General features: G+C 37.4%; 1 protein-coding gene across 4 annotated transcripts in view; it reads left to right on the top strand.

Moving 5' to 3' along the window:
• Positions 1–15,030, top strand: part of ANO6 (anoctamin 6) — a 213,592-nt gene that overhangs the window by 101,904 nt on the left and 96,658 nt on the right. For all 4 annotated transcript variants that reach the window (XM_008002952.3, XM_008002954.3, XM_073020644.1 and 1 more), the window contains one exon: positions 12,954–13,082. In XM_008002952.3, the coding sequence (XP_008001143.1) occupies positions 12,954–13,082 (129 nt within the window). The remainder of the gene's footprint in view (positions 1–12,953; positions 13,083–15,030) is intronic.

Genomic DNA, 15,030 nt, shown 5'->3' on the forward strand with positions numbered 1-15,030 from the left:
CTTTACAGCAACACCTCGATTAGTGTTTCACTGCATAATAAATGAGTACGATAGCCTAGCCAAGCTGATACATAACTATCACAGTGGATGTATTACAGGAGGGTGTCCAAATAGCATTACATGAACATATCAATGAAGATGGAAATGAGTGGGGTGTACCCAGTTTGCATTGAGCCTAGAGCTGATCTTGGGAAGTGAGAGGAGAGGATGTTGGAAAGATAATGTGGAATGCAGAAATGTTGGACTAAAGAGTTTGGGCTTTTGAGCTGAAGAGAGAAAGCAGCGCTGTAGTAGTGCTGTCCAACAGAACTTTATCTCACGGTGGAAATGTTCTGTCTCTGTGCTAACACGATAGCCACTGACCACCCTTGGGTATGGAGACAACTCGTGATGCAGCTATTGAGGCCAAAGAACTGAATTCTATTAATTCTTATTCATATAATTTCAGTAGCCATGTGTGGCTCATGACTACTGTGTTGGAAAGCACCACTGCAGGGAGAGTATTCTGGTGGGAGGACGTATGATGAACTGGGGGAGAAGCAACGTGCAGGCAGTCCAGGTAGGAGATGACCATAATAGTCCCAGTGGGGACTGGGCAGAAGCAGGGAATATGGAAAGGAGAGTTGGAGGTAAGGGAGAAGCGAATCAAAGATAATCTTACATTGCCCGTTTCTCTTTCTGGCCACTTCTCTGCTGTTTCACTTCCTGCCCTGTGTCACCCAAGCACTTCCTATCCCTTAGATTCCTCAGAGCTGAGCCCCACTCATCTTTTCTCACTCACTCTCCTTCTCACACTCACTTCCTCAGCTTCCATGATGAGCTCTATGTTGACAACTCCCAAGTTTATCCTTTTCTTAAATCTTTCCTCTCAGCCCTGCATGCTGATACTGCCACATAGAAACCTCAGGGACTTAGTCTTTCCCTCCTAGTCTTTTTTCTCTTTCAGTTCTCTGAATGTTGATAAATGTAATCATCATCCTTTCAGCTGCTCAAGCCAGAAACCTGAGACTCTTTGACACCCTGTTGATAACTGAGGCTCTCTCAGCCCCATCCAGTTAATTAACAGGGTCTGCTGATTCTAAGTATAAATTATAGCTTCAATCAGTCGCTTACTTCTCATCTCCATTGCTAACCTCCTGAGGTAGGCTCCACCTTTCTTCCCTGGACTCATAGTCTTCCCATTACCACTTTTGCCACCCACTGAGCTGTTCTCTAAATAATTCCTTTAAAAATAAAAATCAGATTGATTTATTTCTTCTGTGATGTGTAATGGAATTTTCTTCCCCCGTTAATTTATCTGCCACGTTACAGAATGTCACAGGATAAAGGGTTAATTAATTTCAGTTTATTTAATAATATTTATCCATTTAATGTTCCCATAGCCCTGTTGAGCAGATACTGTTGGGAAATATCACTAAAAGGATGGCACAGTCTATATCCCTTTGAGGCATATATTCCAGTGAGAAAGACAGACATTAATCAAATAATTACACAAATAACTCGACAATTAAAGTTGTGAGTGAGAAGTGACATTTAAGGAGAAGTACAGGGTGTGCTGTGAGCATATAAGGAGTAAACCTAAGCTAGCTGCGAGGGAAAATCTCTATGAAGAAGAAAGGGAGCAAAGGAGATTCTAGGAAGAGGGAACTGCATGTACAAAGATAGGAGGGAAATACTTTTCTTCAATAGAATACAATTTAAAATGTTAAAGGAATATAGAAACTGACAACTGCATTTGGATGGAATGGAGTCGTGAATTTTCTGAAACAGACTTAGTCTGTTACCACCTAATTATAAAACTTGAATAAAATGGTTTTTTTAAATACTTTTACATGTTACCTCAAGTCAATTCAATAATCTATTGGCTCACTTTCTTAGGTGTTATAGATTAAAAGTAAGTATTTTTTCCTTCAGTGTTATATTCCCATTAAGATGATGCTATATGTACGTAAAAATACATGACATATATGTATTATACTATTATAACATGATGTAAAATTAAGAGTCAAAGTGGTATAAAAAACCAGTTCTAAATTTTTAATATTCTTACACTTCACACTCTGAATAGAAAAGTATCAATCTCAGAGTTTTCTTTTTAATGTGGATTTATCTGTTGATATCTACTAATTAGAACTTAAAACTGAGAAATTTAAAAAATATGTATTCATGTAAATACAACCAATACACATTAATATAAATATGCAGAATAACTCTTATAAAATAGTAAGAAGGGTGTCATTTTTTGTACATTTTGCAGATCTCTTTAAGAAAAGACAGCTGGATTCTTATATCTGCTTCTGCACTTAAAAGTTGCAATATATTGTTTTGGTTGAAGTACACGAAGATGATTCAGTCTTACATAGACAAGTAGTCAGAAAAAGGAAGTGTATTTTAAAGCCTTTTCAGATAATTGAGGATGTTCTTGGATTCCACAATAAAACTCAACAAGTGGTAGTTTATAAAGGTTGGTTACAATGTGGAATGTTGAAACTGTATTAATGAATTTTCCCTACATGAAAAACTTGCCTTGCGTTTTGAAAGGACCTTCACCCAAGCATGATTTTTGCCACCATGCTTAGGTCAGTTGGGAGGTATCGATTCACTAAGTTAAGTAGATTTTACAAATGTTTACTCATTTCATTATAAGATATGAAAAAATCACATTTGTTAACATTACCTTCAATCTCAACAGAAAGGTCATTGACTGTTAGGAAGCTGTCAAATTCAGTGGTGAATTTAATTGTCCTAAATTCTAATATTTGGTTGAAAACTTGTATTTTGTCACTAACAGTAAATGTTGTCAGTTGTTTTCCTTGAAATGACAGTTGCATGTTGTTCATTTTTGGGAAAGTATCTGCTAAATATTCGTCTGTGCAACCAAATTTTGTGTCAGTCATCTGTCAAGTAAAAATGGTATTCTGTGAGGAAAAAAAAAAAAAAAAGGCAGTTTTAACGCACAACTCAAAAATCCTGCAATCCCTTTCCCTTGAGACAATCATCATACTTCTGTGTGCAATGGAAGTGCTGAATGGGTACTTCCATTTCTTCCCACAGAATATTAAAAAGACGTTTACTTAACACTCAAGATTTAGTAAAGTTAGTACTTACTACTGCTCCATCAAGAACATTCTTAAGGGAAGTGACAACTTGTTTTTTTCACCGTGAGCATGTGGTGGTGAAGAATGCCTGCTCGTCCAGTCTGGTGCCAATGTGGAATTGTGCTAAGGTGCTGGCAGTTTTACCCACCATGACTTTTGCACCATCACTGCATATGATAATGCAGTTAGAAAGGCAAATAGCATCTTAGTATTATAAAAATGGTTTTGACCCTGCAGGTCCCCCAAAAGGGTCAGGAACCCTCGGAGGTCTATGGAACACACATCCATTGGCACAGAGAGTGGTACAAGAAGAGAGAGAGAAACATGAACCCAAGTTGGTAGGAAGGCTTCCAAGGAAGAACTGAGCTGGACCTTAAAGGAGAGTTAAGATTTGGATAGGTGATAAGGAGTTGGTGGTTAGGAGAGGGGGAGGGGATTTCAGGACAGAGAAACCATGGGAGCAAAGGAGTAGAAAGAGGAAGGACCGTGACGTAGTCAAGAGACTGATGAGAAAGATAGTTGGGTTGGAAGGTTAGGAATGGGGAATAATAGTTTATAAAATGTGCATATAATCAGATTATAAGGCATCTGAAAAGTTTGGACTTCCTCTAGAGGTTGCTAGGAGTAGCTAACGGTTTTTGAACTCTTCTGTGACTTGCTGAGCATATTGGTTTAGGAACATCCTTCTGGTGGCAATGTAAAATGTAAATTGGTGAACAGGAGAAACAGATGCAAGGAGACCAATGGGGTGTTAATTGTAACCTCATTAGTAGGGGTCAAGAGCACAGACTAGAACGGTGGCAATAGATGGAACAGATTGAAAGCTAAACTAACTGCCTCAGAGGTAGAGGCAATATGAGAACTAAAGATGAAAAAGTCAAAGGTCACCTATATTTTATATTGCATAACCCCAATTGCTTGCCAAGGACATTGTCTATTAGGGAAATGTAAAAAAATTGGGTGCTTTTTTATATGGTCCCACATAAAACTTTATCCTTCCAAAAAATCAGAGTGCTTCCTTTTTTTCCAATAGCAGGACTATATCATTGAACATATTTTCCTTTTGCCTTGCTGCCAAGAGGCTTTATGCCAGTTTGCATGTTAAGATCACAACAACTACAATTGTCTTAGTGGTTAGTACATTACCTTCCTCCTACCTTCTCTGGCTCTGATTCTGTTTATCATTCTTTAATGGTATTGCATTTATTCTTCTTGACGCCAGATGTCTTACCTCTTCTTTTGAAAGAGGCTAGGAGAAGACGTAGAATACAATTTAACAGCCCTTAACATATTTTATTCTTTTGTGGAATAAGGCCCTCCTCTTTATCACACTTTACTTGGAACCTGAAGAAAGACTAAAAGCCTCTTATGTCCAAAACCAAAGCACTACTCCGTAATTTGAGAGAATTTCAACAGATTCAGTTAATCTGGTTGCCCAATCCAAAGCATGTTAGAAGCAGCAGGTAATAGGGTAATACAACACCTATTAAAGACAGGTCAATTGATAGCTAAAAGAAGTCATCCCTGATCATCTGAGTAACGATAGAAGAAGCAAGATGCGGGTGGAAGTTTCTGATGATTATAAGCTATGTGAATGCACCCAACACAGGTAGTAATCAGTAAAAAACTGCTACCTGTTAAGGTAGAGAATACCATTGTGAAAGCTCACATTTATTGAGCTTTGACTATATTCCAGGTTTTGTGCCATTGCCTTGCATGTATCATCTCACTTAATCTTCACAATAACCCTGCCTTTCTATGATTTTCCCTTTTTACAAATGAGTCAATTTAGTTTTAAAGAGATACAATATACACACAAAGGCACGTGGCTAGTTGTACGTGGCACAGTTAAGATTTGAAGCTAGTAGCTGTGCCAGATACCAAAGTCTGTGTTCTTTATTCTCATTTTGGACTCTTTTCATTTACCTGCCAAATAATAATAGCTTATATTCAATATCCTCTTTTAAGAGAGTTTTGTAAGGTTTTATTTATTTACTATCTATAGTCAGCTGAAAACATTTTTGCCCCACTGTGTTTTTGTTTTTGTTTTTTTTTGAGACGGAGTTTCGCTCTCGTTGCCTAGGCTGGAGTGCAACAGTGTGATCTCAGCTCACTACAACCTCTGCCTCCCAGGTTCAAGCAATTCTCCTGCATCAGCCTCCCAAGTATCTGTGATTACAGGCATGCGCCAGCACACCCGGCTAATTTTGTACTTATAGTAGAGATGGGGTTTCTCCATGTTGAGGCTGGTCTCGAACTCCTGACCTCAGGTGATCCACCCGCCTCAGCCTCCCAAAGTGCTGGGATTACAAGCGTGAGCCATCGTGCCCAGCCTGCACCACTGTTTTAAATGAGACATTTATTTTTTAAAATTGTGTTTTGGAAACATCTGTGCATGCCTGTTTCCACACCACAAAGAACAGCCATTCTCGTAAACTGCTTTTTGAGTTAAAGGAAGAAAAGTAATAGCTACATAAAACATGAATCAACTGGTAGGAATTGTTACAATCCTTTGCTTTGCTGGGCACTAGGTACTCTGATTTGTTTTTCTTCCTCTAGCTTTGAATGAAGTTGCAAATGTTGATTTCCAGAGCAGTCATCTGAGATCATGGCCCAGCGGTACATGTGACATAACCGGTTGACTAGGGAGTTACAGATGATGACAGCACTCTTATGTAGCTGAAAAGCTAAAAATAGCCCAGGGCAGTTCCAAGACTGGAAATGGAAACCTACTGTAAAAGATGAGTTCACCAAAGAAATTGTACCAGGAGAAACCCTTAGATGACTTTCAAACACATGTCACTATGTGAGTGACAGATTGTAACATTAAGGGAAGCTGCAGAAGAATTATCTGAGAACCTAGTAAAGAACCCAAGACTTCCTACTTTGGTTGTCCCCCCAGTTACACCTTATTTATCTTCTTCATCTCAGCTTCAGTCTGGGTAGCTATAACTTAAAATTTGACGGACTGCTAGCCTGACACAGCTGTCTACTAACTTGACACAAGTCACCTGTGACACAGGTGACTTAGATAAGGGGGGCAATTCACAACTATCGATTTTGTGACTGGGAACCACCAGTATTTGTGAGTTGTGACCAGTTTTGTGGTCTAAGAACAAAACATAGATAAGCTAAAGATAGTTGAAGTATAGTTAATTAAGAAGACTCAGAGGATGGGTGGAAGGGAACATACAAAGTCAAGCTACATTTGTTGTTCCATAAAACTAAGGATCTTCAAGTTTGTGGACAGAACATTGTGAAAGTTCATTAAATCATAAAGAATCTGGTTGTAGCAATATTATTTTGGTTCCAACTGATTCCAGAATATAAGATTGGAGCTATTTCTTTAAAAGTTCAGAAATGTAATTCAGGACAACTCTCTTGTCTACGTGGAAAACCTACGGATCATTCTTCCTTAGGAGATGGTACAAACTGAAAATGTTCACAGGGTCAAAAAAGCTTGAAGTAAGCATGGCTGGATATTAAATCCACAGTGGATATTAAAGCAAGATGCCTTGAGGATATTGGAACCTTAAGAGGTTAACCTCTAGGAGGATAATCATTCACTCTCACAAATGTCCTCTTTTACCACCTGTCTTATTATATCTATCTGTTGAAATGCTTTATTGGGAATATCTTAAAGTTTGATCTCTCTTAAGAGACCTCTCCTAAGAAAAATCTTTCTTTTACCAGCATTACCACTTCCAGATGAGAACAATGCAAATGGATGATAGTTTCTTCTAGAAAAGGGGAGTGTAAAAACAACCACTATAGGCATTTTCACATTTTTTTGTTTTTGTTTATTGACTATTTATTGTTCTCCTTTTCTGCAGATCACCTTTAAGGAAGGCTAAATTGAGATTTTTTAAATGGTCAAAAGTCTGGGAAAACAGGAAAGTGAAATTATATATATATATATATATATATATATATATATATATATATAGTCATGCTAATGAAAATTACAATTATAACTCTGGGTTTAAGAAAAAGATTCAGTAAGAGTACTCTACCCCATAAGAAGGCTGCTAACTCAGCATCTTCTACCCTTGTTAATTAATGATGTTTAAGGAAGTTTTATTTTAAATGTCATTTCAAAGTTGTTTTCATATTTCCTCTACCCTTTTTCAGAAATTTTAACAATCCTGAAAATCCTATGAGAACTCCATTTGATAAAAGTACTGCTTCCTTGGCATGAACTAGAGGGAAATATTTAATACTCATTATGCTCAAGGCATTGCGCCTTCATCCTCACCAGGGTCTAAAATGTTCTATTCTAATGATAGAACTCTAGAGTTTAACACAGGCAAACGGAAACAGAGGTAAAATCAGGAAGCCATTGATATGTGAACATTCCCTTGCATACAAAGCATTTCATGGCACAATCTAATGGTATTTATAAGTGAACTACACCTATCCTTGATGAGAAATGACTGAAAATAACAAGTTCAGCTGTTTCAGAACTAGTTATAGCCATTTACTTACATAAAACACAAGACTGTTTTTTAAGAATTTCTACATCAGTTTTAACTTGCAACAGAAATTATTTGTATACCAAATAAGTAGTATGTTTTGAATCTAAAGAAATGGATGAGTCAAAATACACAATTGATAACTTGGTAGTTATTCAGGCGGCATGTAAATTATAATGGAAAGTCAGTCGGCGGGTTGGTGCCCTTCTAAAATTAGCATGCCACATTCCAGTTGAGTGTCCACATTACAGAAAACATGTTCACCTTGCTAAACCCTGGGCTGCCTGACGGTGCCCTGAAATATTTCTCCCTCTTCCTTTCAGGACTAATTTAGTAAAAATGAACTCTTTTAAGGTCACTATATACATCATTCCCTATTTTCTTTTTCATGACCACAACCCCAGATTGTGCTGGGACACCATCCACTCCTAGCAGCTGCTGCCCCTTCTGAAGCTGTCTTATTCAGCCACCTGTTCAAATGGATACCAGGGTTCAGAGTGGCTATAAGTCACACCATTTCTGTGTTTGGATTGCTTGGTGCAAACACCATCCAGGGATACATAGGAACCCCTCATAACCAGTCTCTCCATAACTCATGTTGAGTGCTTACATTTGAAGAGATATTTGGTGCCCTCCCCCACTTAGCAGTCTTCTCTTAGCAGACAGGAGGCCCAGACTGAGCCACATGGAATCATATAGGCCTAGTCTGTATTGCCCTTTACCCCCACCTGTTCAGTTACCTGTGTGGTTTTTAGGATTTCATCAGTAAGAAGACCCAAGACAATCTACTGAAAAGTATTTAATAAGATTGTTCGATTAAGTGAAAGATAGTAATAAGCACTCCACAAAAAAAAGAGCATTTCATTTGGGCAGTATCCATAACAAAGTTAGAGCTCTCTAGTTAAAACGTGTACAAGAAAAAAAATACATATTTTGACTATCATAATGGGAAAAGTAGAAAACACTGAAGTCAAATGAGGGTGGAGCAAAGCACTCATACCCTCTGGTGGATATGTTGATTTTATAAATATTTTGGATGACAGTTTAGCAACCTATGTATCAAAAGCTTTTAAAAAGACTGTGCCACTTAAAATCTGCTTCTGGAATTTAGTAATTGAACATGTGCACAGATACATATGTACAAAGATGCTCATTGCAGCAGTGTTTATAAAGGCAGAAAATTGGAAACTACTTCTGCGCTCATCAGTGGAGGAACTGTTTTACTAAATTATATTGCAGCTATTACACATGTTGTAGAGCTTTCTATAAAGCTAGCAAGTGTCTATAATAGATGTTTATAAAACAGTATGTATAATATGGTATCATTTTGGTTAGTGTATTTGTGTGCTCTTGCATGCATGTATGTCCATCTAAGAGTGAAAGGATGTAATCCAAAATTTTAAGAAACTTAGCTCATGTCTAGGAGATGGGATTACATATGACTTTTATTTTTTTCTGTATTTTTTTGTATCTTCAGAATTTTTTTGTGTTGAGGATATATTTTATCAGAAAAAAAATTTTATTCTAAGAAAAAAATAAACCTGAGCCCCTGAGTTCTCAGCAGAGAACTCAAGGTGAACAAGCAAGACCTGGCCACTAACCTTCCGAAGCTAATAGTGTGGTTAACAGGGCAGGAAGCAGACCATGTGATTTGTACAAAAATCATTCTGGGCCATTCCTGAATACACCTTGATCGTCAGAGAGTCACAACCAAAGGATGTTCTTGGAACATCCTGACACATTTGACTCTAAAACAGACTTGGAGTCCAAGCTTCAGGATGTATTTTCCTCCTTGAATAGGCTCCTTTTCCACTGTGCTGCTTTGCTGTCAACACATTCCTGAATGCCTGGTCTGGTCAAAAACAAGCTCACTTACTCCCTACAGTACACACCATTTACTGAGCTGACTTCCTGTGTGGCTCCCCTGTGTGTCCAGAGTTACTAGTATGTTACTTCCTTTCCTTCCCACCCCGGCTTCCGTAGTACTTGTCTTTCCACCTTCGGAAGTCAGCCTTCCATACCTGCAGTTCTTGGCACTTTTTTGGCTCAATTATTACTGTGTTTTTCTTGAACTTTGCAGTTTGCATTTTGATCAAAATGAAGAAAATTTGACATAGTGTCTTCTATCTCTGCAATATTTTTGCACCATTTTGTTGGTGGGGGGAAGAATGTTCTACTTATTACTCATGCCTTGACTCTGATGCCTGAACTCTGCTACAGTTAGGAAAAACACTTAGGAATATGTATCATTCATAACTGCATGGCATGTAGGTAAAATTTTTTGTTTCATATTTTGTGAAATCTAAATTTACATAAAGGCTTCTGCTTCTAATATTTTGTTTCCCTAGAACTTACCATGTACCTGGATTCACAATTTACTGAAAAATAGAAGATCCCATATTTTTACTTTAGTAGTTGTCTATTATTATAGTTTTTTTCCCTTTGTGTTCTTCTTGGAATTAACTACTTTTTCTTCTCTTAAAAATTGTAGAGAGCCACGTGTTTTTTCCATATTTGCACATCAGTTACACTTCAAATTATGTGAATGTTTTGATATTTATTTTTCGTAGCGTAACCCTTCAACTTTATTGTTAGACAGTAAACCTTTCTTGCATCCTGCTGGGCATAAAGTTTGAGAGACTATTAACCCAAATGAACCTGGAATACTCTCTAATCTCATAGTAAATGACAACCATATCATAGGCTATTTGGAAATTCCGATACAGTAAGACAATCTGACTTGCTGTCCAAGGCAAGTTTCAAACACCCTTACACATAAACAAGAATTTGAGCAAAGATCCTAATCTGACTGCTTTTATTCAGATCTTAGACAAATAATTTAACTTCAGCATTTTTAACTATCTTTATTTTTATCTTTGTCTTTATTCAGATCTTGGACAAATAATTTAACTTCAGCATTTTAACTATCTGTTTTTATTTAGGCCAGTTCCCTTATTTGTTACATATTCTTTCCATGCTAGTGATTAGTTTCTCCCTTTTCTCCGTTGTGTAGTAGAATGTCTTCTGTCAAGAGATAGGAAACCTGGATTTCACAGCAGTAGAGACTGGCACTCTTTTCTCTGGTATTGCATTCTAATAGTACCATATTGGAGTTTGACCTATTTATTTCACACAGGCAAATGTTGCCAAGTTAGTGGGGTTTTCCTCCAAATAAAGGGCCATGGTCTTGCATCACACATGGGAGGTTTGCATATGCAAACCAGATTATCTGCGTCCTAACTGCCAGCCTGTTCCACTGTGCAGGGAAGAGTGCCTGGAGCCATGTACAGATGTGGTTCTCATTCCAGGCCTAATTCTTCAGAACTTCAGTGAGCTCATGCTGGACTCCACCAGAGGCAACAGAATGTGGGCTACAGAGAACAAGTTGCTTTTTGTATGCTTTTCAGATGTTGCAATGATGGCCAGGTTTTCCTGACTATATTCCACTGGACCCCACTTCCCCTTTGTTCATCTGAGAATTATAGATAGATAGATATTTTTTCTCCATACACAAAGTTCCTCTAGCAATAGCCCTGGTTGTCACCTATAGTACAGTCCTCACTGAAAGTAAGAGAAATTGGGCCGGGCGCGGTGGCTCAAGCCTGTAATCCCAGCACTTTGGGAGGCCAAGACGGGCGGATCACAAGGTCAGGAGATCAAGACCATCCTTCCTGGCTAACATGGTGAAACCCTATCTCTACTAAAATTACAAAAAACTAGCCGGGCGAGGTGGCGGGCGCCTGTAGTCCCAGCTAATGTAGTCCCAGCTACTCGGGAGGCTGAGGCAGGAGAATGGCGTAAACCCGGCAGGCGGAGCTTGCAGTGAGTTGAGATCCGGCCACTGCACTCCACCCTGGGCGACAGAGCGAGACTCCGTCTCAAAAAAAAAAAAAAAAAAAAAAAAAAAAAAAAAGTAAGAGAAATTGAATGGACCTAAAGGACTCTGTGGCTGAAATGAAAGACAGGGCTCAGCATTTTCATATAGTTTTAAATACTCTTGAAGTTTATTGGTTTGAAATAACTGAAATTGCAAATATAAGAATTGGATAGTGGTATCAGCCTAAGACATCGATGTGTCTTTGTTTTCCTAGCCCTTTGTTGCCCTGGATAGGAAAGGTCTCATGGCAGAGTCACACTGTTTGTGCTTAGAATTCCAGGTTATATGCACTGGATGAAGGTGCATTGAGATGGGTTACATCAGCAGCATTCAGTCTGCTGGTGAAATACCTGCTAATTAGGAACTTCAAATACTGGTAATAAACCTTCATGTGTACAACAGTGGAAAAGGGGAAAGGAATGATAAATATCACATTTCATGTAAGTATCAAAAAGTATATGTTCTCAAAAGTGTGAAGAAAAGGAGAAAGTGGTGTGTGGTAAAATTGCGTAGCTTCTGTGCTAATTGATACTGAATGCAGAGGAGAATTAATCACATTTAATGAACATAATGTACAAGTTAAACACCAAATGATTGCAAAATGAAATCTCCTTATTAGTTTTTAATGAATCATAGAAAACTTTTCAGTATCACTTAGTTAAAAAGCAGTCGATTCTTAACAAAATTAACATGAGCATTCTGACAAGCTGTGTGAGAACACAAATTCAAATCATTCCTTGGAGTAAATTAGAACAATTCTATCCAACTCCATATGCTAATAGGTATTTTTGTGTTTGGTTTCTGTTCTGCCATCATTTCTTTTTAAACCATAAGGATTTTAAGCTCTAAACTAAAGGCATCTGTGTTTTGTTGTTGCTGGTTCTTTTGGTTTTTAAAATTTGTTTGCTAGGAATGAGGGACATCATTTGTAGATTAGGGGACAAACACCAATGACTAGTGCAGCTTTTGTTTGTATGGAAGTATCTTTTGGCATTTGTTTGAAGTTATCCCATGATATCTTCTATAAAGCGGTGAGGTAGGTCCAAAAAGAAATCATGAAAAATGGTAAAAGTTTAGAAAATAAGACATAAGAAGGATGAGATTTTCATCAACAGTTTTTTTGTCTTAGATTTTTCGTCTTGTTAAATAAACTTCACTCCCTTGGATAGGCAGTTTTGTTTACTATGTTCGTTTTTGACCTTGATATGCCTTTGCTGCTTAATGTGGAAATAATTCTGGGATGATTGTGTTACATACATAATATTGATATGCTCTCATGAGTTTATAGAATAATATTGTACTGTTCAATTCAAAGACTTCGTTCACCAAGAATACACCATGTTTGCCATGTCATAGTCATAGTGGCCATGACTGCTTGGTAAGCTGACTAGTAGTGGATGTATTTCTCTTTCATAATAAACCTATTAAAGCCTGAAAATTAACACTTACAAATCAGCACTTTTTCAAAAAAGTATATATTACAATTTGTTTTTCTGTTTTACACAGGAAGAATTTAATGGAAAATCTGACTCCCTCTTTTTTAATGATGGTCAGCGGAGAATTGACTTTGTTCTGGTGTATGAGGATGAAAGTAGAAAAGAGACCAGTAAAAAGGGTACAAATGAAAAACAAAGGGTAAGTTTTAATGCTATTTTCCTTTCTTTTTATTTCTTATATTGTAAAATGAAAAAACTGCTATTTTGTATAAGTAATAAAGTGAAACTGATGTTGAAATATCATACACAAAACATAGTTTCATATTTTCTCTGTTCATGTTCTCTCAAAGCATATTAACAAAATGTTTTCTAAATTTGAATCAGACTTTCTCAGGCTCTTAACCTCATTTGGTTGCACAGCTGAAAGCAGACTTTCTTTCAAGGAATTGGACTTTCTATTGTACAGAAGAGATTTACCTTAAGCATGCCTGGCTGTTCAGCTAGGTGGGATAGGAAGCTAATGATTAATAATGACTAGTGTAATAACAACTAGCTTTCAATGTGTGCTCACTCAGGTATTGTACATGCATTTTGCATACACGTTCTCCTTTCATACAGTATGAAATGGGTTCTATAATCACACCATTTTACGGATGATAGAGATGACCCTTAGGTTAGATGAGTATACAAGGTCATGGACTCTGGTCTGGCAAGTGTTGTAGCCATGGTTCAAACTGTCTTGAATGTGGAAACTGTGCTCTTGACCCCGCATTTTTTTCTGTTACCTCCCTTCCCTCCCTTTCATTCATTGCATTGCCAGTCAAGCTGCTCTCTTCTTCCTTTCCTTTGCACCAAGCTTTTTAAGGTAAAGGGCCTCTTTATCTCAGGATGTTAAAACAGTAGGGCAGGGTGATAAACAACTCCCTGGAACTTTTTTACTTGTACCCAAACTGCTTTAAACTAAAACAGACCGAAAAGGAGTGCATATGTATATTACTTTCACCCACTTGAGAAATCATTCCTCATCCTTTTTTTCCTCCCCTGTTCTTCACATACATGCTATCACTGACACACACACACACAACTTTAATTGTCCCTGTCTGGACTGTCTCCTTGAAATATGCCAACTTTAAATCTATTGATTTTTGCCCAGTCTTTCAAATCAAGTGATAAAACCTTTTAAAAAATGAAGTAATCAGTACTGTTTAATTCATCTGTTTGTTTCAGAGGGGGTTAAGTTTGGCATTTTATATTTGCGTGGTGGAATAGAATGAGCCCAGACTTTGGAACCTGACCTTCAAGTTATAATTCTGCCACTCTATTGGAGTAATTCTAGTTGTAACAAATAAGCCCCCAGATGACAGGGGATTAACACAAAAACAGAGTGTTTATTGTTCACATTAAAGTCAAATGTAGCATCCCTGTTTGGCACATAGTTTGGGGTTGGGCCTCTGTCCTTTGCAGTTGTCAAGAAACCCAAGCCTGACAGAAGCTCTGCCATATTCCATAGGTAGACTCCTGGGTCATCCTGAGCATCAGCTTAGATAAATGGTAGATAAGATGAAGAAAGTACTCATGCTTCTTTACCACTTGGCCTCAAAGTAACTACATCAGTTGTGCTCACATGCTACTGGTCAGAACTCAGAGAGTAGAAAGTATCGTTTCTGGCTGGGTAGCTATGTGACTTAGGCAAATTTTCAAATCAACTTTTTTTTTTCTTTTTTACATTTGCCGTCTCTAAAATCAGTTGGATCTTACAAATGCTGTATCATAATTTCATTGTTGAATTTTTTCTTATTAATACGTAAAATATTGGCTCACCATACAATCAATGGTATCTTAGATTCAGGAAAATAGGATCCTAATACTTAGTTTATATAATTATGGTTAAGATTAAATAAAATAACATATATAGATGTTACATAATTTTTTAGCATTGTTAGATCATAAATTTTAATTCTTGTATCTTCCCTTTTTATTTGGGATTTTCTTAAAATAATGCCCTGATATGAGAAGGCATGCCTTTTCTGTTATTATACAATTTTATCACTAAAGTAAAGCAGCTTAGGGTACTTTCATTTTCCTGTGGACACTAAGATATATTCTATGCAGTCATAGTCACCATCATCAAATATTCATTAAGCATC

The sequence above is a fragment of the Chlorocebus sabaeus genome, chromosome 11 (genome assembly GCF_047675955.1).
Source record: "Chlorocebus sabaeus isolate Y175 chromosome 11, mChlSab1.0.hap1, whole genome shotgun sequence".
NCBI classification, from domain to species: domain Eukaryota; kingdom Metazoa; phylum Chordata; class Mammalia; order Primates; family Cercopithecidae; genus Chlorocebus; species Chlorocebus sabaeus.